The following is a 27,536-nucleotide window of genomic DNA, read 5'->3' on the forward strand; positions in this document are numbered from 1 at the left end:
CTCAGAGCACCACTGAGCAAAGGGATGTAGAGATCATAATTGCCAAAGAAAGGAATAAAACAGGAAAGCAGAGTTCAGGCAGCTCCCATACTCTAAAGGAACATGCAGTGATATAGGGACAAGGGAGGGAAGATGTTACCTTCAGAAAGAGGGACAGGTTTTACCAGTGGAAAACACACACAAATACTTTTCCTGCTGTAACAGTAATATCTCATTGTTTCTCGCCAGCTGCAAGTACCAAACATGTTTCATAGATGTTGACTGGAAATACTGGTGCCCAGTGAGTAAGAGTGCACAGTCTGTGCTGCTGCCACTGTGTCTCAGGTCAACCTCCATGAAACTTCATGTGGCACAGAGGTCCCTGTGCACTGGGACCTGTGTACAGCTGCTTTTAGGGAAGGTCTACGTCTAGGAAAGACTACTGAATAAACAGAAAAAAAAAATCAGTTCAGTAATTCCTCTCTGCTATGCAGCATACTAGCCATACACGTGCTTAGTTCCAATATACCATGCACAGCTTCAGAGCTGTGCCTGCCTCCCCAAGAAGTGTGAATATAATATGGGCAAATATTGCAAGCTGCTGTCAGGTAGGCCATCTGGGATGAGAAGAGACACTTGTGTGCAACTGTTCACTACTGCAACTGCAGCTGATAAACTTTTGGTGAGGCAGGTTAGCATTGCCAAAAATGCTAATGTTCTTTTGCATGCAGTCAGGAGCGATTATCTACCTAGAGACAGCTGGCACAGATTTCTTGGTGAAGAACAGTAGGTGAAAATAGGAGGCATTAAATTAAATAGAGGGTTGTTTTTCTGTTCATGATTTATCCGAAGTGTCAGATTCTGTGTCTTTTAGAACAAAAATACTTTATAAAAGACAAATTGGATGATTTTGGGTAGAAGGCAGAAAACTTGATGTTTTCTCCCTGCCTTTAAAACATTTGTTTACAGCTTTTTTTTTTTTTAAAGAGAAATGTCTTTGGAAAGGGAAAAGCAAAAGAAATGGCAGTGAAGTTCACTTTAAAAATCTGATCTGACAAGTCCATTATTTGCTGTGAACAAGTATAGGGAAACTTTCAGAATTGTTTGTGAGCTCTTTGTAGATGATGCATGTGCACTACTTTTTTACCTTTTTTTTTTTTTTCATACACTTTCATGACAAATGGCTTATGTTAACTTGATTATGGAATATTTAGATTTCTTTCTGTAATGATGCTCTTACCATTTCCCTAGGGATACCTGCCATGAACTCCTGGGACATGTACCTCTACTTGCTGATCCCAAATTTGCCCAGTTTTCACAGGAGATAGGACTCGCTTCCCTGGGAGCATCTGATGAAGATGTTCAGAAGTTAGCTACTGTGAGTCAGAAATCTTTTTTGGCATGCTTTCTCTTATCCCTGTCTTCTGTTAATGAAGTGACGTGTGTTGTCTTACCAGATTTGACACAGTTTTCAGGTTGCAGATGACTGTGACGTGACGGCTGCAGAGCTCGAGGCATTTATTCGTTGTTTTTAATAAAAGCAAAGCTGAATGCACTAGTCTTTGGGTAGTGGGCTTAACTATTTACGTGCTGTAGCCATCCTATTCCTAGGGGTTATTGAGGTGGATTTTCTCTACTTCAGGGTGCTGAAAACAAGTGACCAAGGTACTTTTGGAAGAAAATAAACCACTTTGGTGTGTGCTCTCAGCTCTACACTCTAAATTCCTCCACAGGAGACCACCTTGGCTCTTGTCACTGCTCTTTCAGTACTTGCCAATCTGCTTTGCAGATGTTCACTCTGCTGTAGTGTGTGTTGGATTTTGAGATGTTGCACCATTGATCCTATACTGGAGAATATATAACCCAAGGCTGTGCAGCAGTAAATCTAGATCTGGATCATGTACAGTGCCGTGCTCGTGGTTGTGTTTTGTCACAGGAGACATACGGGAGTAGGAGGTCATTGAGAACAAAATGAGTCTGCATGACTAAGATGTGAGATGAGATGCTACTAATCACCAGACGGGGGCTTTCTTGCCTGTTGTGTCAGCAACTCTGGGTTTGCACTGAAGGACTGGGTCAAGTTGCCAGGACTCCCACAGTCCATCTTCTGTCTTTGCATCATGACATGCATTGGTGACCTCTCATCTATGCTGCTTGCTCTGATCAATTGCTTTGTTTCAACTTCCTGCATGCTTCATTTTGTGTATCCCGCTAAAGTATCCTGCAAGTAATGTCATAAAAAAGATTATATTTTAAAAGCAGGTTATTATTTAAATATTTACACTGATGAAAAAAATCTGCAAGTTCCAACAGAAGAATTGTTTACCAGAATACTATTGCTTCCCTACTTATGAGAACTGCAGTGGTGATTTTAAGGATTGCAAATAACTTTAAATAACTTTTTCCCAGTATGGAAGGCAAATTCAAAACAAGATCCATTAAACTCTCACAGCACTGGTGCACTAGCTTAGCAGTGACCTAGAGTCCTGTCTGCTGAAGAGGGAGTTCTACTCCATACCTGTTCGTTTATTTCTTTTTTTTTTTTTTCCCTTATAGCCCTCCAAAAGAGCCCACCAATTAATTTAATCAGTCGGGCTTCACTTCTTAATTAGACTTGATGTCTTGATCATGGAGGCTTGCTCTCCCAGACTTCAGTATGTGTTGCAGAAATCACGAAAGCTGTTGGGTCTGTTTATGTATTTGCTTGGTAGGGAGCAGACCCACCTTGTCATGGCCTGCAGTCTCCAGGGAAAAGTAAGGTATTCCTGTAAGTACTTTGAGAAAAGCAATATGTCCAAGTCATTTGGCCCAAAATTCTCTTAATGCTATGAGCCTCTTGCAGAAGACAATGTTGGGACTGATCTGTGTGGGGAGAGATGTTAATATAAGGAGATTTCTGAAATGCTTCCTTTCCCCTAGACCTGTCTCAAAAAAGTGCCCAATTACGACTGTGTCATCGGAACAATGAACTGTTCCTGAATCAAAGCCAAAAATAAAAGAATACAGCTGAATCACTTCCCCTTATCGCACTTCAAGTTTTACTCAGATACCAAATTCTATTTCTCCTCCATGCTGGAAATAACTCTTTGAGGTGGGAGAGCCATTTGGAGAGAGCACAGTGATGCAGATGTTTGGTGCGGAGGCACAGTGAGGGGCTAGACTCCCCTAAGGCAGGTACTTGACAACTACAGAGATGTTGCTTGCCCTAAAACCAACCTCAGTGCAAGTGGAACAAATGTCTCTCAGCAACAAGGCTGAGGAGGCCAAGGAATTCCTTCAGTTGGGCATCAAGGGGCACCCGAGTTGCTATTAACTGACTCTTGCCAGAGTCTGTCCCATTTCCACCTAGGTAAAAAAACATGGAGGCACAGTGAGCTGAAAAATGCCAGCTAAGAGTCTAACAAGAAGACCAGTGGAGTTTCCAGCTGGGCAACTGCAAGTAAATATAAAAAGAAAGGGACTGAGAGGACATGTATATTACTGAGGTTATGGCCATATGCCCTGGACAAGCATCATGACTGGTTTAAAAAGATAGTGACATTAACAGCTGAGCCGTTACAGAGAGGCCAGTGGCTTTAGGAAGAGAGGAAAACACCTCTTAGGAATTTAGACCAGAAAGGGAAGAATCATTACAGGTGATTTCCTGATGTTTTTCTCCATTACGCTGTAGCTTTTGAAAGCAGATCTGCCTCGATAGATGTGCTCTCTGGGTGTGTTCCGTCCTGAGCTGCAGAGAAACCCGCTGGTGTTTTTCTCCCTGCCACCTTGACACAGAGGGTGGGAGCAAGCTGGAGCCTGGCCCTGGGCAGAGCAGATTTGTTTGCTCGCCTGCTTAGCTGCATCTGTGCAACCCCATGGAGGGCACCTGCGTGAGCAGGAGAGCGTCGCAGAGGCCGCGGTGCTGGCCGGGCAGCAGGAGAAAGGAGAGTGCGGGAAGGGAAGGAGCCTTTGAGCTCACCTCAGTGTGCTGTGTGAGCCTGGGAGTCACGCTGTGGAGCAAGGGGAGGCACCGCTGTCTTTTCCTCTTGACGTAAGTGTTCTTTCCATGAGAAATGGAATACCGAATGAGCTAACAGTGTTCTATTTTTTTATTATTATTATTTGAGAGATTCTGTTCCCTTTACGGTGTTTGAGGGTAGGAGGAGATGTTCTCAAGAAAGACTGAAGACACAGAAAGCAAGTGACTGAGATTTAAATTATTGGAACAAGACAAAATAATTACACAATCCATTTTATTGCTTGTAGTATGGTACAGTGCAGTAACTAATTGAGGAAATACATTTGGCTTATATGTCTGAGTTGCTAATCATTATCATGATCATGATGTCTTGTGTTACTCTGTGATTTTCTAAAATTTTTTTTTCTTTTTTTTTCTTTTTAATCTAAGCATGCCTATTTTTTTTTCTTTCACATAATACTAAAATAAAAACTGTCTTTTCTGCCTACCTATCAAACTGTGCACTGTAGGGGTGCTTGACTTGACACAAGGTGCGTCAATTTATATAATGTATAATCGACACCACGCTTAACAGCATGTAAGGTAAGTGTTTGTCAGGAAATTTGTCTAAAAAGCATGCATTGTTTTGTATTTTAATATTACCTTATAATTTGTGGACTTGAGAGGCAGAGAGCAGTAGTCCTTCGTAGGGCTGCAAGCTGATGAGTTGGATCCCGTCTCTGACGCTGATGGCAGGACTGACTCCCAGCCTCTGCTCCTTGGGTTGCCCCTTCACAAGGCAGTAAGTGTAGGATGGGGGTATAAAATTCAGCGGGGCAAACTAACTGATGATGCCTCAGAAGAGAGGAGATTAGGGCAGGGCTGGGTTTGTGTTCAGTTTATCACCAAATTTTTCTGCCTAGGTATTTGGCCATTAGGGACTAATTATTCCTGCTAAGTGTTTTCCGATTTTTTTTCTTACTGGAAGGTACATTTCAGCCTTCAGCTCTGCAGATGTGAAAAAAGAATTCACGTTTTCCTCTCTTGGTAATGCTTATTCTGCTATTTTTAATAGTGCAGGGCAATAGAAATCAAGCAATTTTTCTTGTTTGTGCAAGCCTGTATGCAGGAAACTATGACAGTCAACTGCTTTTGAATTTGAAGGAGCTGGATATGAAGAGGGTTCCTAAGTGTATTTCAGGCTTTTTATGAATCTAAATGTTTTACCTTGCCTGGTAGTGACTGAGACCACTGATTAATTTGTAATGCTGACCACAATTTGTCTGTGTATGCATCACAAACAAAATATTTTATAAACATATTTGGAGAAATAATTGCATTCAGAATCCTCTGTGTGGGAGATACCTGTGAGCTGGCTTCCTTTTGCTCTGAGGATCCGTGGTATCTGGTTGTCTCGGTTTTCTTCCAGCTCTTCTCTCCACACTGAAGAACTGGAACAGGATTCAGGACAGTTACATGTTTTGTCTCCTGAGGAGATATCCAGAATGGTAGAAACAGGAGCATTGCAGATAAAGACTTGAGTTGTGTCTGTTAACTTTGGGTAGGTGCAACTTTCATGGCCTTGTTGCAGTGTCTCATTTTCACAAACATCAGGTTTGATTTTCCGGAGAAATATTGATGTGTTAGGATGTAAGCGTAGCGTGTGAGCTGCATTTCTGTCATCTTCTGTAAATCAGTAAATGGAACTGTGAATTATGAAAATATTTGAAATTTCAAAATTCCCACTGTGCATTGGGGAAAAAAAATAAAAAAGCTTCTTGAATGGTTCTTATTTATACTTGTAAAACCATAGACAGTACCCTAGCCACTGTGGTAAGTGGTGATCTACTCATCTGCTGAAGATATTCTGCTCTATTAAAAGTAATTATTTATTGGCCAACAGAAAAGAGGGTATTACAGCCCTGGAGCTATAGCATTCCCTGAGCATATTGAAGATTAGCATGGAAATCTGTGCCCAGTCTTTTTCTGTTTACCAGTTGAGTTCCATAGTTGTGTGATGGATGCCAGGAGGGAGCAGAGTGGTTGAGTGCTGCTGTATTCTTGCAAAGTTGTTGCTTCCAGCTGCACCTCTAGTTAATGAGAAATGGGCCTGTGGCTTGAAGAGGCACGAGTGAATATGATTTAAAAAACTGCTTGAGAAATTGTGACAAACTTACAGACACCGTGTGAAATGACTGTGATCCAGGCTGCTTGGCACTTAGAGGGAGATGAGCCAATTCTCGGTGTAAAAACTTGTTAGGACTTTACAGCTGAAATTAGATTTGATAGAAAACTATACCTAGGTCTTATCCTACCACCTGGCACAAGGCTAGAAATACTGTTATCTATATTGCCCTTCTGTTGAGAAGTAAAAGAAAAGGGCCCAGGGTATATTTCTGTTCCCAATTTGGACAGGCAAAGCAAAACATCCTATATCTGGATGTTTTTGGAAAATGGCCAAATGCAAAATGTGAAAGTGATGCAAGAAACAGAAGAAAGAGCTGATGAAACCACATGATCTTAATCATTACCAAGTCACACAGGTCGGTCTGAATCAGGAAATTCAGATAACTCTGATCAGATACATTACTTTCTTTTGGTTGCTGCGGTGTTCCTGACCACACTCACTGGTGCTCCAGAAGTGTGCTCGAATTTGTTTGCTCTGTGTGATGCTCTAGAAAAATTAATAACAGATAATGGTACTCAGTTTGCAAGCCCTCATTGCAACAGTCCTTTTTGACAAACCAGTCAAAGCCCATGATGTCAAGTGCAGCCTACAGTATACGTAATTGAATAAGTCAACAGAGAAGACAGCGTATATATCACAGAACCAGATAGAAAGGGGAGAAAACCCTGTAGATTCCAGGGATCTGTATTCGGTATTTTGGAATATATATAGTGCTATTTCCTTGCAATGCACTGGCATGGTCCTCATGTTGGAGATGCGTGGTGCAAGAACAGAAGGGTAGCGTCAATGCCTAACTAGTTCTGTTGCTCAAAACCACACACAGCTATTCCAGGCTAAGCTGGCACTCCATGGTTAGTACAAGGAGAACGTGAAGGTTTCTGCTGGTGAGATGGGAGCAATTGCTCAATGTTTGTACGGGAATTGTGATAGTTTGCTGAACCCTTGTTCAGGATGGGGACCATCTAATTCTAAATTTGAATTACATAGGAGCTGCTTTATGGGTCAGATCAAATGGCTGGTGCCTCGTTTCCAGCAGTGGTCATAAGCAGCTGCTTAGAAAGCGTGTAAGAACAGGATAAGCTTATCTGATTCCTTCCTAATGTGGTGCTTAGTATTTACAATGTACTTAGTAACCCTAAATGGATTTCTCTTCAGTGGAGGTTGTTTATCTTTGAAGACATGTAAATTTTTAGTACCTGCAATATTCTTTGACAAAGAGCTTCGTGGCTCAACAACTCCCTGTGCGAGAGGGATCTTCTTTGCTTTGAACTCGATTCCTGCTAGCTTATTTTCTGATACCTCATAGTTTTGTATTTGAAGAGAACATGAACATTTCATCTCTATGCACTTTTGTCTTTGCCATCATGGCTTTATGAGTTGGCTTATTTCACTCCTCCCCTTGTCCCTTTTTCTGGATTGAAAAGCACTAGTTTGCTTGGTTGCTTCTCATATGCAAAGACGTTCTGTGACTTTGATCAGAGAAGAAATGTCATGAACCTTGTCCACTTTGAATTAGAACTGGAAACGAAAAAGAATGAGGCAGAAGATCTGAATCAGCAGGCGGAGAGTGGGGTAAAGAAGCTGTTCACACTTTGAATGTGAGTTTTAATTAAGAGCGACACTAAAGATTGCAGAGAAGTCATGTAAAATGCTGGTTTGCAAAATGTTTTTAAAACCAGACCTTCTAACTGGTTTCTAAGGTCACCACAGGACTTGTCCTACATCTGGAAATATTCAGCACCTCCTCCTATGCCACCTCCAGTTATAGGAAGGTGAGCAAAGAGCTTCACCTGCTGTTAGCAGGATGCACAGGAGCACCCTCCGTGCTGCATTCGAGCAGTAGCTCAGGTCACTGAGCTGCTTTGAGAGGGATCTCAGCAACTACAAACAATGATGTTTTGGAACCATATAAATATGTGTGTGTATTTGGGCCCAGCTGTGTAATGAGGAAGGTAGATATAACAGACTACTAATTTGACTTAACTGGGAGCAGGGAAGGAATTATAAATATCACTGTAGAAATAATTTAGCTCCCTTTAAATAGTATTCGGTTTATAAAAGTTGAGCCTGTGGTAGTTAGAAATTTTGAAAAAGCTTCTAATGAAAAATTACAACCAGACACTGGGATTATTTCTATTTCTTAACAGTGTTATGTTTCCCAAAGTGGTGAGATGATAATCGAGGAAGCTATTATACTGCAAATGCAAATTTGCACGCAAGCAAGTAATATATTTTGACATACAGGTTAAAAGGAAAACAGTGCGAGTTTCACATAGTACTGGTGGGTTAATTATGTTTGTTTATTTTCAGAAGCAACTTCATTAAGAAATTGCACATTTTGCAATAGTAATCTTTGCTTGTAGTTCGATAGCTTGCATTCTGAGTGTGCCACGCTGGTAAGAAAAATGATCCTCAAAGAAATAGCCCAGGAAGAATTTGTAGAGCCTGGGAATGCACGTAAGTAACAAGGCTCTGCCATTCCAGGGTTGGGTCCAGCTGAGAAGGGTTGAACAATGGGTAGAAGGAGGTCGTGAATCTTGATAGGGACTCTTTTTTTACATATTTATTTTTTCTTTTGGCCTATATGAGGAGATACGTTAAGGAAAAGGCTTAAACATTCTCTTCTATACATTGTATATAACTGGTTCATAGAAGGACTCAGGAAAAGCATCCAGTTGCATGGATATTTGTAGATGCTTCAGGCAATACCTACCAAAAATACCCCACACAAGTTACAGAAATAAAGGTTTGAATTAAGAAAACTGGAAAAAAAAATCATCACAGAAATATTCTGAGTGTATTGCTGCTGCTTTTCCAAGATACCCTGTGTTGAAAGCAGAGATAGTCCTCTAGGTTCTGCGTAGATGGGATTCATAGTGACACTGCTGCACTCTCAGGTTTGCTCTGGTTATAGCACATAATGTAGCACTCACTTGTACAGCGTGTGGATGTAGAGCCCAGAGCTGTGGAGGTCTCGCGCTACTAAGGCTTTATTTGTTTACTGTAGCACATCCCACATTACATGAAGAAGTGTTCTGGAAGGAGTAGATAGCTGTCAAAGCAAACTTATAAAGTAAATCTTATTATGCAGCGTCCTTGCTTTTCGTATTAGATTTGTTTACGTAAATCTGTAAGATTCTGTGACATAGAGTGGTCCTTAGCTGAGTCATTTGTGCAAGTGCTAGATGAGGTTCTGGAGCAGCACACAGGTGCACGGGGAAGTGAAGGAATTTGGCACATGGAACTCACTTCACTGATTTACTTCACTGTTTTCAAGCAGAAATCAAACTAATTATATGTAATGAGAAGTCCTCAAACCATGCACTCATCTTTTAATGGTCTGCATCATTCCAGTAAATATTTTTGCTTCCAGAAAGAACAATCATACTTCCATCTGATATGCATATGCCCAAAATAATCATCTTCTGGAAGGAGTCTATAAATTCATGTTTGTGCACAGCTGAAAATATCCCAACTTAATATTCACCACTGTGCATTAATCTGAATTGTTTAAAATCCTGTCTTGTGGACTGAACATGTCACCTGGATTCAGTCTGATTCTCTTACCCAGTGTGTTCCTGGGTATCATACCTCTTTGTTTGCATAGATAAAAGTATGGAAGGGAGACAAAATGTGGCTAATGTCCATAAAGAGCTAACTATGCTCTGGGCTTAATTACTTAGTGCTACAGCTTTTGAAGTGGCTCTCGTGTCTGTTGTTGGCTTTGTATCAAATGGCAACGGAGTGTTGGATGGAATATGCTCTCATAAATTTTTAATTGACGTATTTTTGGGTGATCTGCCATAATGAATTTATACGTATAACCTTAATCATATATTTAGAGGGCCAGTTCTGTCACCACAGAAAGCCAGTGCAGGGGCGTTGCCATCACTTTCAATGAGTTTATGCCTGTGGGCTAAACTCTGCCTTCATTTCCATGTATACAATCTCTTTAAAGTCCGTATAGTTTTATGCATGCAAATGAAGATAGATTTTGTTGCTGTAAAATTAATGTTAATCCTTTATTTGCCATAACCTGTTATTTGGGAATATGGGTTTCTGCCGGGAAAAAATCAACTCTGGAGAACACATGTGAATTTGCAAGTATTTTTCTCTCTCTGCCTTTCAAACCAAGCTCTTCTGGTGCTACACGTGACAAGTTGTGTTAGCTACTTCTTAGTGCTGGCAGGTCTTCTGATGCTATTATATAAGGGGTTTTTCAATTTGTTCATGATTTTGGAAAGTCAAAGCAAATGTCGACTGGACCCCAGCAATCTTTCCTCTAAATCAGAGTGCATTGTTGAAGCCAAGAAAACCTTCATGTAGAAGGGTCTCGCATCAGATAATTTTGGTTCTCTCTGGTTTGATTCCAGCTGTGACTACCACCGTTGTTGTGCAAAGTCAACATATCATCCAAATGACGGCTCAATTTCAGTCAGTCTGCAAAAAAAAAAAAAATCAATTTGCTCTTTAGGTTCAGGCTTAGTTTGGGATTTAGGTTTTGCGTTAGAGAAAGCATTAGTTTTGACAAGAAAACTTGGTTTCAATTTGTGAGTGTTTTATGTTTGTGAGCTTTATATTTTATATATTGTAGTCAGCTATCTGCAGACTGTTATTGTGGCATTGATAAATATCATGTCTATTAATATTACTAGATAAAGCAATATTGTCTCAGAGCTTTTTAAGGAAGGAGTGGGTAGCCTTGGATTATCCTTCTTTTCCAATAAAAGATATTACTCTTCTGAAGATTTTGTATCACTATCTTGAATCAGAAAGCCATAATGTCTACAAATATATGTTTTGGCTATATAGAAATGGCTAGAACTATAGCTTAATGAGGCATTTTACATTTCTAGAATGCAAAGGCCTTTATAGGATTAATTGTTCAACTTTGGAGAGATTTATAACTTTATGAGCAGATACACGTTATACTTCTCACTGAATTTAGGGCATGTGTGAGGGTAGAAACCTTGCATATTAGTGGGTGCTAGATCATTAGTGATATTTTCAGAGTGACTTTTGCATTGGGTAAGTCACTCCTAGATCACTTATAAGTTGCTTAGATTTTTGTCTATACAATGAGGAACTTTCCAAGTAGGCATTTGTATCACTTGCAGTGTGATTGCAGACCTCTGAAAGGTAACTGGGTGCGGACTCACATGAGGTTTACATGTCCTCACTGCTGCAAGTCGCTGAGATACAAGGAGATGCTAAACTGTGCTTGAAAAACCTTGAGGTTGTGAAAAACATCTTCAGTTTGGATATATATTTTAGTAGTGCAATTAAAAGACATCTAGAACCTCTTTCTCCACTTTTTTCTTTGATATCTCCTTCAGCTTGAAATAAGTAGAACTTGCACTTTCGTGCTGGTGCCTACTATTTACATATACATATATGTATATATTTATATATGTATATATTTTTAGGGAGGTTAAGTAAATGCATCTAGAGCTACAAAAGGCTTTGGGGGAGTTCCCTTACATTTATGTGATTAAAATAACATTGAGTTTAAATGCAGCTGAAAATAACTCTTAATTATCCAACTATTAAATCAGTTTCCATTAGATAGATGCAAGAAGTTAGTGTTTTTTAATGTTTAGGAAATTAGTGTGGATGCTGTTCTTGGAATGAAATCCTCTTTTGTTTTTTTTTTTTGCTTCTTAAAATAAGCATTTAAGTGGAGATGACAACAAGCTTTTCCTTGAATTGGAAATCTAAAGAGCGCACTGGTGAGATGTGATGTGGCACTGTGTCCTCAGTCTGTTTCTGCCCCCACAGTTTTGGAGCTTGCAAATGTTCTGATTTTTTTCCCCTTCCTAAAGGCTGCTCCCCTTTGTTGAGGATGTGATTTCTCCTCCACAGCAGATGAACTCGGACTTACACTGCGGACTTGGTACTCGGCAGCCTCCCACCCCGCTCTCGGGGAGGCGCCGGAGGAGGCGGGCAGCAGGCCCGGCAGCGCCTCGGCCCAGCTGCCCACGTGCGCGGCAGCCGCCCTGGGCAGTAACTGACCTGGCAGTTAGGTGGGCCGGGCTTGGGGCAGGGATTCACCACACTGTTTTATGAAACGGTTTCCCCTTAGGCAGTTCAGTTATAACATTCCAGGATGTAGAAAAAGGGCAAACAGTTCCCTGACTAAAGGGCCTTTCTTGTTTTTTCAGGGAGAGTGGCCATCTTGTGCAGTTTCTTCTGAGTGTCCTTCTCAGGGTGTGTGGAAGTAGTCCTGTTTAGATGGGGGGGAGCTATTTGGATCAGTCCTGAGGCCTCCAGGTAATTGTGGGAAAAACCCCTCTGAGCCCTTGTGGAGACATTGGCTCCAAATGTCCCAGAAAGAAAAGAGCCTTAGATTGCCCTTGCTCCTTCTCAAGCAAGTAGGGTAGTAACCCTAGGGTGGATGACTCCCCATCAAATGTTCTAAATTCTGCACTCTCTTGTGCCATGACAGCCTCTCAACATTTGGGTCTCTGCTTCCTACTAAAGGAGTCCAAGCTGAGGGTGAATCAGAACGCTGAGGGAGCGCTTAGGGGTGCCAGCCCATGCCCACGTTGATCAGGAATGTCCTTACTTGGAGAGGTTTAGTTATCTCCAAGTCATTTGAAGTAGTGGCCCCTCCAGTGACTTGGGAAATGGCAGCACCCTAAAGATACTCCCTCTCTTGTGAGGGATAATCTTGGGGCATTTGTGTCACAGGAAGCAACCTAGACTGCAGATGCAGTGGACAGTGATCACGTATGTTCATGCAGCTTCTTTTTGGTCTCTTGGAGTCCTAGCAAACACATCCAAGCACCTGACTCTGCCTCTTGAGTTAACTGTGTGAAAGCTCTAGATAGCCGAAATTTGAAGCAACAGTTTGAAAAAGAAATGACCCAATGTTCTCTCTAGCTGCTGTAGGGAGAGTGCTGAACATGAATTCACGTTGCGCCTTGTAAAATAAATTGGAAAGGGAATAGTTCATTATTGCACATCATTTGTTCTTAATAACTCCATATGAAATTAATAAACCTTAAAACCCCAGGTTTTAGAAGTTGTTCAAGATAAGAGTCAAATGATAGGAAAGTGCAATAGGAAGGGTGAAGCGTTAGGGCTTCAATGCCTTGTGTTTAACAAATGATCTAAGAAGCGGTTCATAGCGGTTCTTTCAGTGGTCTCATCTCCTTAGCTGCACATTAAGTTGCAGCACTATTAGTTAATTACATTGGAAGAAAAAAATAAGGCTTCATCTTCCTTTCTGCTTGCCCTCCAAGGAGGGGCTCCTTTGTGTGAGAATGGACAGCAGAAGAACTCGGTCCCTGAGGAGACACAAAGGTAATAGTAGAAGCGTCGTCCCCCTCTTATTCTAGAAGATGAATTGCATCTTCAAAATAGACAGCTGTGTAATTAACTCCTTATTGATAGCGCTGTTCACCTTGTGTTCTCTGAGCTGTGCTTTCTGGCCGCTTTGCGAACTCAGGATGCTAATTTTGCTTTGATTGCCTCTATGAGATTTTCTCCAGAAGCTCCTGCAAAAGGAAGCGTACCCTTGCAAGGAACTCGGGAGGGGTGAAGCCCCGCTGTGCTCACTGAAGTGCAGGCTTTCTCTGAGCGTGTCAAGCCTCTGCATTAGGGGAGTTTGCATGCAGTGATACTGAGTGCCGTGGCTGTCAACAGAAATGCGAAGGCTGGTGTTGCTTCTGCCGCAGGGTGCTCTAACAAGCAGCCCCACATTGACTCACGCTTCTGTTTATAAAAAGATTTTGTTCCAAACATTCCCCTTTAGTGAAAGGTCTGAATGCCAAACAGTCAGATGGGGAGGGTGGGAAAGGAGAACATTGTTAAAGATATTTACTTTGCAGGAAGTAAATCTCTGAAGGAAATCTAATGCCAGAAAGTCTAAGTACATTTCAAAGTGTACTAAACTAAAAAATTACTTAAAGGAGGCAAGGCTCTTAAACTTTGTCTTCTTATTTAGAAATGCTGTTGTCAGTGAATAGGGTCGCCCCCTTTGTGGAGGCTGGTGAATCATCTCTAATGAAAGACTTACCCATTTCTTTTTTGAACTATTTACAAGCTCATCATGAGATTATTTGCTGTTCAGAAATCTCCCTGCGTCTCCATACAATGAGGTTGGTGCACGAATAGCTGTCAGAGAGCTGGTGCTGCTCCATGTTGGGGCTCCCAGCACAGGCCTGTGTTGGCCAGTTGCCTGGGTAACCTGCCTTATATCTGTTTCTTGTAGTGGATGATTCCTGCTACTACTCAACAGACTGTGAATTCTGAATAATTCAGTCAAATATGAAATCCCAACTGCTTTTTTTTTTTCTGGCTTTTGATATCTTTGAGACTGAAAGAAATGCCCAAATATTCATATTTTTTTTTCTGCCAGGTCTGTATAAGAAAGAAACTACAGAATCGTAGAGATTCTGTGCTTTGAGACACTTGTTTGGAATTTGAACCATTCTTTCACTAGTTCTTAGGATTAAGTCATAATAAAAGGTTTTAAAAAAGTTTTTATTGTTTATAATTATCTTGTTACAAAACAATTACAACTGTGTGAGAGATTTAATCTCTAGATCAGTAATTTTAAAGCTAAAATATCAAAGCTCCCCTCCTTCTCTAAAGTAAAAGGAATTAATATTTGCATATTTTTGAAAATGTTGCACACATCTGAATAAAGAACTGCACATTTAAATATTCTTGGAAATAATCCAGTAGAAGGAATTTAAAGATGTTCCTTTAAGGATATTTCTTTGGCTCTGCTCTTGCAAGTACTTACATGCATCAGTAATTTCATTGTCTTTATTGGAACTAATTTTATTTATTTATTCAAAAAATTATTGTTCCCGCTGCTGCAGTGTGTCAGCTTGGGGCTCTAGTCCCATCCCATTAACGGTTCCTGGGAAATATTCCTGCTCACTGGATAGGGTTGTAGACAAGCAGCTGCCCAGTACCTCCTCCTTCCCCCTTGTGACAGAGTGCAAGTGAATTGGCTTTTGATGTTCTCAGTGTTTTCAGGACTCATCCCCAAAATACCTTTATAAGGCTGTTACCGAGAACAGATGAGTTCTCATGTTATACATCATGCTGAAAATTGCCGGGTGAACACAAATATCAGTGCTTAAGCTATACGGTCAGAGCACTGTGTGAAAGGGAATGGGATGAAAACCCTTTTCAAAGACTTGCACCAGATCTTTTTGAAGTACTGGTCCCAAGAGGGAAATTACCAACTGCAAAATGATATTAAGAGTGAGTTCAAAGGCTTAGAGACCAAGCAGATGATGAAATTGGGCTCAGCAGACCATTGTCTCCTGTCTCCGAAAAATTTCTAAATACGCTTGAATATTTATTCATAGATAATCCAGTTTAGAATGCAGGACAGTGTCTGAACATGGAAAAAGGGGCGTCTCATTTAGCCTGGAGAACAAACTTGGGCTTTGTTGGGCCTTGATCAGTGATCTAACTCTTCTTAAAACAGCAGCGTGTATCCTGGGCCAGAGAAATGACCCCAGTACCTTCATTCTGACAATGGCAAATTGCTGGTTCCTGGAGGGCTGTGTAGAATTAAAACTATAGGGAGGTGATATTTTCTAGTATACTGCTTTAGCCACCAGTGACTGGGGCACTTCAGATGCAGATGTCCCATGTGTTTGTGTTTCATAGTCCTTAATGGGTTTTTCCTCCAGGGATCCATCTATCTAATCATTTCTGAACTCATGCAAACAGTGTTTCATGAGAATGACTGTAAATTATCTTTCATGTACCTCAGCTAAACTGGAGATACTCAAATCATATCCCACACTGTCTTGTGCTCCTTACACAATACGCCAGTGTCTCTTAGCTTAAAAATCAGTTACAATCCTTTCGTATTGCCCTGTGATATATGCTGATTTGGGTAACAAAAAAGCATTTTAGTGAAAGACTTTCAAGAACCACTAAATTAATATAATGTGGAAAGATACCCTTTCTACTTCTCAGCATCATCATGCAGCAGTCATTTCCCCAGGAAGCCACTGTAACCATGTTCTAATGTTAAAACTTCTGTCCTGTATTTTAGAGTTTGATTTACTCTCGATAGATCTGGATAGTGTTGTTCCTGATAATTTCAGTGAGAAATGGATCACATCAATTACTTAAGAACATCTGGACCTTTGCTAGCCGAGACCTAATGTTGAGCATTCAACAGTACTGTTCCCGTTGCTGTTGTGAATATCTACACTGAATCTTGTAAATGGAGTCCTCAAGACTTTATTTTTTCCCTTATATAATCCTAAACATTTTTTGAGGGTGAGAAGACAGCTAAAAAGAAAGGGAAACAGAGATGAGCTCTTGAAAGAGCATGCTGTGAAAGAGCTGACAACATTGTTGTATTTAGCATAGTTCTGGAGCTTCTTAGTGGTCACCTGTGCTTTTCTAATGTGTTTATATTTTCTAATGTATTTACGTTTCTTTACATTGTAGATTATGTGGTAAATAGGTGTAGAAGACTCTAAGCTGCCCAATAATCAGTCAGGTCAAAAGATTGAAAATGAGAACACGCGAGCCTGCATGCCCCCGTTTGTGCCCGTATTCACAACCCTATGTGTAATGATGAGCTGTTTACCTTCAGAAAAGGCTTTTGCCTTCAGAAAAGGCTTTATATATCTGAGCAGCTATGCCTTCATTCAGTCATTCCAGCTGCCGTGGCACTTATCCTGTATATAGCATAGAATACCGAAGCTGCTGTAGTTTACCATACAGAGAGACACATAAGAGGCTTTTATGTCTCTGGCCTATAAAATGTGGCTCTATATAGTTAATATTTAAGCTCCTTATCAATATGCTTCAATGTGTGTAGACTTGAGAGAAGAGCTTTCCACAGCTTGCTGAACCTCGTAAGGCACCAGGCCTCCTGTGTGTGAGGGAGAAATCGTGTATTACTGAGTTGTGATCTGAAGATGGCAGCATTGGGCGAGTTATCGCATTTTCCTAGCGAAGTAGAGCTCTCCTAAAATGCAGATATTATAGTTGCATACGGCAAATTTATCATAAAATCAGTTTTTCATTTGAAGCGCTTTTCTGAAGAACGTTGCTTAACACTGCAAGTTAGCAGTAGGCAGATGTGTGCTTTGCCATCTGGCCATTTTGTATAGATTTTATTTAAATCAGTTATACTGAGAATGCAAGTCTTTACCAGTGCTAAAAATAGTTTCTCACCAGCAAGTATATGCTTATAAATATTATTATAATAGTAGTAATTCCTGCAGAGTTAGTAGAAAGATCTCTCCTTGTCCCCAGTTTATCCAACAAGGTGAACGGCCCACCTCTGGTCAGCAGAGATGGCTCTTGTGCTAGTGCAAGTTCTCTCCCTTCTGCTCTCCTTTCCTGTTTGTGCCCATCTTCAGAGGAGGGGAGGGCATTTTTCTTGCTTCCCTCCACTGACTTTGTAAATGGTGAAGGGATGCTGTCCTGGGAACAGCATGGCATTGGTGGATGCTCCTCAGTATGAGGGACGTCTCGAGAAGAGGTGTCCTACCTGTTATGGCCACTCTTACGGGTCTTCTGTAATAGGCAAACACCAGACTCCCCACTTTGGTAGTTTGCTTGTTTTGAGAATGAAAATGACTGTGATCACCGAATTTTGTGAGGAGCCCAGTCCTATTGTATGACTATTAATTCACTTGTGTTCAGAGTGTATCTACATGTAGGTCCCTTCTTCCAGGAGAGCTGAGAGGGAAGGGCTAGTTCAAAGTGCCTAGAAGGATTTAGGCATAAAGGTGAGCTAGTTTTTGTTGTCAGTGGGGACTGGGACAGAAACAAGGCCATAGGTGCCTTAAAGTTTTTTTTTCTGGCAAAGTATTTAGGCAGGGAAGCTAAGTTTTTACTCTTCTTAGTGTCTCAGCTTCACTCAAGTCATATGTTTGATTTCTTTCTCTTTCGTGCATCTGTCTAAAGTTCCTGAGATATCTTTTTGGGAAACAGTTCTCTTGGTTTTCTTCTAATTGGTGACATCAGGTGCTTGTACGTCATTATTTGAGATTATTCCAACTTGATTTATGCAACTCGGTAGTAAAGTCAGAGCTAGAACTTCAGTTGCTTATTTGACAATCCTGTGCTTTCGCCTCCTCCTGTGGATATCTGTGATTTCACTTCCTGTAGTGGAACCTGACTCAAAACCCGTGAAGTCACTGGATTTCAGCAGGTTTGGATCAGAGTCAAGGTTTATGTTCTCATTATTCTGTGTTACATATTTCTATATAGTGCCACGCTGCATAAGTCAGTGGCCCTACAGAAAGTTTTATACTGGAAAGAAAAAATGCTGTTACATGTTAAAAGAACTGTTAATTTCCATGGAGTTATATCCTGTGGCACAAATACTGAATTTGTCAGATAATCTAATAAATATAAATGTATGTGATATTTTTGTAGAAGTCAGAAATCAGCTTCCTAAGAGCATTATGTGTAGAAATAGTTACTAGCATAATCTGATCTGTTTGATCTAACGAAAACAACCTTGCTGTGTCATAACAAGAGCTGAATAACGTAGGCACAGGAGTGATTGTCGTCTTTGCTTTTGCATTTGATGACTACGGGAATAACCATCCTCCTCGAGGGCTCCCTAGGTGGATACAGCAAAGTTTGATGCAGGGCTGGTATGCTGGCCTTGCACATGTCAAACTCGAAGCAACATCAACATCTGAGTTCTCTGAACTGAGTCGCAGAGATCCTCAGAGGTTCTAGAGAGGTGGACAAAGACTGTGTAGGATTTTCTTTTCAGGCACATCATCTCTCTCAGAAGGTTTCTAAAACCTGCACCATCTGCATGTTGGACACCTAAATGCCCTCGCTTGTCTGTTCTTCAGTGGCTGTTCTGTACAGTGTGTGGGTGCCAAGCAAAAAGCAGACTTTCGCTTTTTTTTTTTTTTTTTTTTTTTTTTTTTTTTTTGTACAAAGCTCTTTTATTGAAGGAAATGGCATGTAAAATACTTGCTGGTAATAATGTCCTTCATCTGAAGTTACTTAAAAATTGTGAAGTTCTGAAACAGGGCAATGAAATGAATACGTCTTTGTTGAAGTGCTTGCTTGCAACTGCAGCGTAGGTAACTATGTATCTATGTGTTTTACAGTGCTATTTTTTTACTATTGAATTTGGCCTTTGCAAGCAAGAAGGACAGCTACGTGCTTATGGGGCTGGACTTTTGTCTTCTATTGGAGAACTAAAGGTATGTGGGGTGTTTTTCCCTTTAAGCAGAAAGAAAATATTTTTAATCGGATCAAAATAATAGTTACATGTAAATGCTTTGGTTTCTGGATAACTGTTAAAGTTCTTAAGATAAAATCCTTACTTTTGAAATATGATATTGATCTGAAAACTTTGGAAAATCAGCTGGCACTTGAAGCATGAAATGGATTTGTAAGGACTGAAATACCACAACAGCTCTGAATTACTAAATTTATATCTGTTTGAATTTTAGAAAGTAAGTACAGTGTAAGTCACTTGCCTTTCTTGTGCACGGAGTATTCTTAATACTAGAACTCATAGATTCTGATAAGTGAGGTGCTCTTGATCTCCTGGATTCTGGATACTTTGCTTAGAAGAAACATTTCTTCTCAATACCTGGAATGATTTTGTTGTGGATAATCCAGTGTAATTCAGTGGATTAATTACAGAGCAGCATTTATCAAGACCCTGATTCTGTAAATTAATCATATTTAAAAGTCAGACATGCATCTAAGCTCATGCTAAACTTAATGTTTATGCCTAAATGACAGTACACGGAGCTTTATTCTTAAAATGGCTGAAATACATTGCATCAGTAATTGTAGTGGATCATTCTGTGCCTCTTTTCTGCCTGAAGAATGTAAGGAACTAGCAAAGATATTTCACCACAAGTGCAATATTTTGAGAACTAATGCATCTCTGGCAAGATGGGAAGGAAAGGGAAGGAGATGAAGGAATACTACGCTTGTTCTGGGACTCAAATGAGCTCTTGGTGGCTTTTCATTTAAACATTTGGGTTCAGAAAGCATATATAGAATAGTATTTACAAACAGTTTTGCAATAGATCTGCTGCATATCCGTGTTTAACCAGCTCCACTTGGCACTTTATCAGCATTATCTCAGGCTCCTTTTGTTGTTTGTTTCACCTTTAATTGAGAACATTCAGGCTGATGCTCATTAGTCAAATTGCTATGCTTTTATTACTAAGGTTGCAGAAGGAAATTAACAGAAGTCGTGGAGAAAAGGTCACAGAAAAGGACTTTCACAGATACTGTTTTCTTTGATTACATTACAGTTTTTCTCAGTTGAGTACATGTCTCAGCCACAGAAGCATTTTACTTTAATAACCTGATGATACTTTGTCCCTCAAGTGGTTAAACACAATGACATGAACATTTCACTTGTTTTCCTCTGTCCCAACAACATTTAATGCCGAGCCCCAAAGTTAAGGTTCTTCAGGGACCCGGACCTTTCTTTTGAACTAACAGTTGAGGTAGTTAAGCAATGACCCTGAAGATGCCTGTAATATCATTTACAAAACGTAAAGGCATGAAAGCAAGGAAGCAAATGCTCAAGAATATAATAGATCTTATACCATCCACATCATAAACAAACACATTATTCTTATCAAGTATGCATATTTTCTTCCCACACAGCAATCTTAGCTGTGATTTGAGGTGTGATTTCTTAACTCAGCAATAATCTTGGAGTACAAAAACAAAGGATAATCCTTTGCAAAAACAACAATAAAAATTATATAATGTGCACATTCATGTGCTATACTGATCTGCTTCAAAGGTAAGAACGTATACCATAAATCATTAATATTATATACTTCTATTACACTACATATATATTTCATAGATGTTAAGCCAGAAGGGACTATTAGGTGATCAGGTTTCACCTCTTGTGTATCAGAGACTATTAAATTTCCCCTAGACCTTGTGTATACTGAGCACAAGGGCTTAAGTTAGACTAAAACATCTGAGTTCTTGAGAGATTAAGCACTTGGGTGCTGCAGGCACAGAACAGCACCACAGCACAAGTACGTGTGGTCTCTGTGCAGGAATCGATTAGGTGAAAAAGGCCGCTGGTCTTTGTGGGAGCTCTGTGCTCCAGAGTAGACAAGAAGATAAGGAAACTGCCCTGCCGAAATTACTGAAGTTCCTGCTAGTCTGACCAGGTCGAAGCTCTTTCTAGACCCACAGATCTGGCAGGCAGGCTGCTTGGTGGAAACAAGGTGCATCAGCTGGGTGCCCCTGGGTGCCTCGTAACCCTGGTGCACGGGGTCTCCTGTCTTGTGTCTAGGCATTGCCAGTCTCTCATGTTTTACAGGAGAGCAACCTCTCTTACCTCTGTCCTTATCTCTTAGCACTCATTGCGAAGGAAAATTTCTTCCTTGACCTGCAGGTGTCTGAAAGATAATGCTAATGTAGTTGAGATCCTGATGATATCAATAATGTGATTGTAACAGAGATGCTAATGGAAGCAGCAATTGCTCTGAACATTATGAGAACAATATCAGCTATTTCTGTGATGAATGAGGATGAACAGGAGACTCAGACTGCATGACCATGAAGTCTGACCCTCATATATACCGCCCCTGTAATTCTCGTAGGAGAGAGAGGAAAGAAGTCCTTTAAGGAATAAGCACTGCCAGTCTTAAGACAACAGTCATGGTGGGCCCACAGTCTTCTCTGTGAAACCTTTAAAATATTTATTTATCCTTTACGCTAGAAAGATAGATCTTGTTTCAATCTCGATTATTTTTCTGCCTTGACTGTACAGAAATTTGATATTACTGTGCTTTTGTCAGCAAGAAGAAAAGCCCTTTCTCCATATGCCCTCCCCATTAATTCTCTTTCCAACATCACAGTATTCACAGGAAACAAAACAGTGGCCAATTTTACATATAACACTTAGGAATAATGACTGCTTTTTTTTTTTTTTTTTTTTTTTTTTCAGGGTGGAAGTAGCCAGCAGTAGCTGGGCCTTGCTAGATGGGGGAACGGCTTGTTCAGTCATCGCTCTTTCTACGTTACACTACTTCATTCTGCAAATGTGGCCAACAGCTTTAGCAACAGAGAAATAAAAGCAAGGGAAACAAAGGCAGTAGCCTGCAAAGATTTTCCTTGAAGTGTTTTTTTCCCTGCTCAGTATTTAGAGTTAGAATTTCAGGTACTGAAAGATATGAATCTTGATGTGCGTGCTGTGGAAGCATCCAACGGCAAATGCAGAAAGCCCAACAAAATAAGGAGAAGGAAAAGATTAAAAATTAAGCCTGGAGGAAAGAAATAGGGTAGTAAGTAGTTACAAAATGTTCTCCCTAATATAGTCAGGTTAACTTTAGCTAGCACTATTACATAGTATATATTTGGAGCTTAGAGATAAGGCAGAAATAACGTAGCTTTCAGTTATTTAAACTATTTCTAAAAGGCAGTCCAAAAGTCTTTGGAAACTTTAATCCATTTACTTTATATGATGCACTCTTGAACTCTTCACTATAAAGGAGGCTTCCTGTCACCCTCAGGTGGCTGTAGATCAAATCATATGTCCTTGTTATACGCTTCTATATTTAGCAGAGGCAGACTTCAAAATTTTCTGTATTCCTTTTTAAGTCAAATGCAATATCCAGACACGTCTTGTTTTAATGTTATTTTATATTAAGAATAAGCAAGATTAGCCTATCCCTCTGAATCCACTGCTTTATCTTTTTGGTTATAAAATTACAAATGTTGGTTTTGTTTTCTGAAGAGGTTGAAGATGATGGAGAAAACAAATCCAGCTCATTTTGCTGCTTCTTTTAAGTGGAGAGTCTCTTTCTATTTATCTAAGCAACATATAAAATTACATGGATAACGGAACAAAATTTCTGGTGCATCAGCTGATAAATTTGGAAATGTCCTATGGTACAGATAAGCAGAAAGCCATTTAAGGGCATGTTTTTCAAGATTCAAATTCCTTTACAGAATAACAAGGCAATAAAATCACTACTGGCATACAGGCAACTTCCTACCTGCCCACTTCTTATTCTGCCCCCTTGTACACCCCAGAGACTTTAGCATTTCTAACTCATCTTTGGTTTTCCCACTGCTAGGTGAAAATTTTGTTTTTTTAAATTTACTTTGTTCTTTATGGTGAAACTGAAGAGCTCCGAGTTGCGTTATTTTGATATGATATTTATCCTCCAAGGAGAAATTACAGAACAAACCTTTTTTCATGTGTCCGTGACAGTTGTCACTTAGGAAATGATTCATAGTCACTCAGTTTAAATATCTGGTGCAATTTGTGATGCCCTGATACATCTGAGCAGCTCTCCAGCTGCATCCCAGGATGGCATAGGCCTCCTTGGTGTACTGTGCTCTATCTTCCACCTCTATACAGATGCCTCAGACATCTTAGGCACTAGACACCTGTGGTTAGGTACATGAATCACCTGCTGTGCTCTGATCTAGTTGGACTAGAGATGTTTCACTAGTGTTATGCTTATTCACAGTATGGGAATTTGCCTTTTTCTTGAGCTTCCCCACTGTCTAACATGGTTGCTTTTCTTGGGAACCAGTGAAGATCAGTTTGGAAGTTTCATGCCAAACTCTGAACTGTCTTAGCATAAGTGTCCTTGAGTAAAGCTTATTATCTGAAGTCCACAAGGTGGTGAGATGCTCTGTTTGAGAGCTGTGATCTGCATGAGCATTAGCCTTAACATCTCGTGAAGCTGGGTAGGTCAAGTTTAGGTGGGAGAAATCCATGTGTAGGTGTTTACACCTGTTCAGCGAACATACATATCCAAAGAAAACACAAATTAATTACATTCATTAAAAAATACCAATCTAAGTTTAACAGCTTTTGGACTTTTATTTGGAATGCTTTGCTTTAACAACCACCCTACAGTGCTAACATTTCGTAGCACTCTCATGTTTCTGAAAAACTCGTTATGCTTTGAGTCACTGTCCTGACTGTCCTAGTGCATGCGTGAGTGTCCATGGTGTCTCTGCGCGTTTGACCAGAGCCTCGAGGCTGAGCTCTGGCATTGCCAAGTACTGCACAGATGCCAGGCCGCAGAATTTCAAACCTGCATCTTGCAAAGATGCTTAGCTTTGCAGTGGTTACCATTGTAATGCCTCATTGATCTAAGTCCCAAAGCCATATCCAGGAAGGGATACAGGCCTCTCAGATGGGAGTTCAGCAGAATTTAGACACTGCATTCCCAAACTGTGATGCAAAGAGTAGCTGCTTGGGTGCCGCCTAACTCTCAAGGCCTGCTTGCTCCTGCCTGACATCTGCACGTCCCTTTCTTGGCAGAGATGCTCTGAGGCAGCACCTCTGCTCAGGTGTGAACTAACCTGGGAAGCTGAGAGAAATAATCAGAAGCACCTTCTCAGAGCATGCCCAGGATAACATAACACTTATTTTTTTGCTACCCTTAAACTCTCCCCTTTTATGAATGGGCTCTCAGGGTTTACAGCATTTGTTCAGGATACAGGAGCCACAGATTAAATCCTCTTCTCAGCTCTCTAGCCTTTAGTCCCTTCCTTTTGTCCAAGGAGTGGGCCTGATCCAGCAGAGGTCATTTTTGAGTGGAAGAGAAGAGGAGAACAACCTCACCCTTGCTTTTGAATTTTTCACGATGCAGAAGAAGGATTCATGAGCCATACTTAGTAAGATACTGATTCAGTTCCCTGAATCCATTTGGAGTTTCAGAACTTGGTGCTTTAGACACTTGAGGCGTCAGGCCCCACCTGAAAGTACAAAGTCACCTTAAAAGCAGATGTTATCCATGGTTAACCTCCCAGGAAACCTATTATAATTCCCAGTCAAGGAAAACAAATTCTGTTCAATGGAAGGAGGTAAATGCCTAAATTTACAGGCACTCAAGCACATCAGGGGTCGGCAAGGAGATGGTGGCAACAAAGATAGAGACAGGGGCCAAATAAAGTGGGCCTGTTCTGCAGTCCATTTGCAAGAGGATGGTGGTGAAGACAGGCTGTATTTTTTGAATGTTTTGCTTTTAAGCCTGTTTAACTGATGGCTGTCTAGAAACAGCAAACTTAGTGAAAAGGAACAGTTACATGTGCTGAAGGAAGTTAATTCTCCATCATTTTAAATTTCCATGTATTGATTTTTCATTTATTTGTTTTTGAAGAGGGACAAAGTGGGAAGAAGAGACTTTGATCCAATTTTATGTCTTGTTATTTGGAGGCTGCAGGTTGAGAGCTAGCAGGTTTCACATGGATTTGGTTTTGAACAACTCGAATAAAAGATGTGGCAAGTGTCTTGAGGTGCTGCTCTGCTCCAAAGGATGTCCAGGCAAAAAGAAAAAAAAGAGAAGAAAAAAAGAAACAGGCACCTTCATATCCCAGGGATCTGCTCCTTCCATGACATTTCTCTATGCTTTTTACCCACATCTTCGGTATGGATAGATATTAGGGGATGAAAGGATGTGGGCTTAAATAAGCTCTCTTTCCTTGTTTGCACTTCTGCCAGGGTACTGAGAATGAAAATGCTTGTACTCTAAAGGTTAAGGTAGATCCAAAAAAGTAATACAGGTAATACAAGACTCTGAGTGGAAAGGGGAAGCTAGAAGAAGATTTTCTTGTAAAATGTCTTAGTACTTACTTTTCAGCTTTGAGATGTGTCCTTTTTAGTGGCTTATGCCAGTCACATAAAGAGTAAGGCTAATCCAAAATCTCTTCTTTGCGTGGCGATACTTAATTCTTTATCTGCCTAACATCTGCTCTGTACATATCTGTGCCTGTTAGTTCTTTTTTTCCTTCCTGCATTATGCGGCACATCTATGTTCAGGTGTGTGTGGTAGAAGGGTGACGCGTTTTGTCAGCACACAGTCCGCAGGCATCACTTCATGGATTTTCACTCTTAAGAGCTTCACTCTTAAACATAGTGTCAGGAAAATAGCATTTGAATTTGACCTGAAACTGTGATGCAAGATTTTGTGAATGGTTTGATCATGCTCAGTTCCTCTACCAAGCTGATTATCAAGTCTGCCAGTTAAATGATATTTTGGTGATGTAAATATTTGTAGTTGTGTAGATCATTTTTCAGGAATGGTTATTTTATGACTTTTATTTTCAGATTAATATTTAGATCTAGGGACCTACATGGCAGGAACCTTTCTAATTTGCTCTTGATTTTTTTAAAATACTTATTTGGAGGAAAAATGACAGTGGCTGAAAAAAGATATCTTAATTAACAAGTGACTTGTTGTATTCACACTGAATGATCACTATGTGTTAAACAAATGAGGGTACCAACTAATGGCAAACATACAGCACAGTGAAATAAAATCTGTATATAACTGCACAGAGAGTAGAACGTATCAAAATACAGTTTAAACCGTATTTTAGCTATATTTAGTTGTATCAAAGTACAGTTTAAAAGGTGTCACAATGTATTTTGCAGCATGCTCTCTCAGACAAAGCCAACGTGAAGACATTTGATCCAAAGACAACCTGTCTGCAGGAATGCCTTATCACCACTTTTCAGGAAGCTTACTTTGTTTCAGAAAGTTTTGAAGAAGCCAAAGAAAAGATGAGGTGAATTATTTCCCTTGACTCCAAAATCTAAATTTCTATTCTTTAGTGGTAGAAAAAAAGTTGTTAATTTTCTCTCTTCTTTCAGGGACTTTGCCAAATCAATCAATCGTCCCTTTTCTGTGTATTTCAACCCGTATACCCAGAGCATTGAGATTCTGAAAGACACGAGGAGCATCGAGAACGTCGTCCAGGATCTCCGCAGCGATCTGAACACTGTATGTGATGCTTTAAGCAAAATGAACAGATATTTAGGAATTTGACACTTGTGGTACTGTGGCTTGCCATCTGCTGCTCTTTCGGTAGCCACTCTAGTAACATCGCACGGCATGGCTAACTTTTCCAATGCATCAATTTTCCCTTTGTAGCTTGGCCCATGGCTTGTGTCGTTATGTAGCTCTGTCTGATTGGAATGTGCAGACAAACCAAGGCAATGCTGATTCATAAATGCAACATGGAATGTGGCAGCATATAACCAGCAACAACTCACCACAATATCATCTGCAAGTACACGATTAAAAACTTATCTGGCAATGGTTTTGTTTCCTTAAAAAGGTGATTTGCTTCAACATAATGCATAAGAAATGATGTTGCTGATTTCATTAAGAGTCTTAGTTTATTTCTTTGTAATCCCTTTCCTCCTATAAGAGTCCAGAAAAAAATATTTGCGAAATTTTCCATTTGCTGTGTAAGAGAATCAGTATTTTGTTCTACAGTGGCCAAGGCAATGTTTGGCCGTACACCTGTAGCAGAGCTGAGAGGCCCTTGTGACGGAGTAATACAATTTGTAAAGCAGTGCTAAGATCAGGCAGGCGTTCATCGTTATTATCAGCATTAAAAGGTCTATGGAAATTATAGACTGAGAGACTCATGACTGACAAATATTCCAAGTGGATGAATAATTGCAAAACAATATAGAACCTCTGGCAA

General features: G+C 40.3%; 1 protein-coding gene across 1 annotated transcript in view; it reads left to right on the plus strand.

Annotated features, from left to right (window-relative positions):
• Positions 1–27,232, plus strand: part of TPH2 (tryptophan hydroxylase 2) — a 43,072-nt gene extending 15,840 nt beyond the window's left edge. The window contains exons 8-11 of the mRNA XM_088522943.1: positions 1,231–1,357; positions 19,184–19,279; positions 26,476–26,609; positions 26,695–27,232. Of these exons, the coding sequence (XP_088379069.1) occupies positions 1,231–1,357; positions 19,184–19,279; positions 26,476–26,609; positions 26,695–26,869 (532 nt within the window). The 3' untranslated portion in view covers positions 26,870–27,232. The remainder of the gene's footprint in view (positions 1–1,230; positions 1,358–19,183; positions 19,280–26,475; positions 26,610–26,694) is intronic.
• Positions 27,233–27,536: the final 304 nt, after the last annotated feature.

Source organism: Tinamus guttatus, unplaced genomic scaffold (assembly GCF_059628265.1).
Source record: "Tinamus guttatus ecotype Peru unplaced genomic scaffold, ASM5962826v1 Tinamus_guttatus_pri_ptg000171l, whole genome shotgun sequence".
Taxonomy (NCBI): Eukaryota; Metazoa; Chordata; class Aves; order Tinamiformes; family Tinamidae; genus Tinamus; species Tinamus guttatus.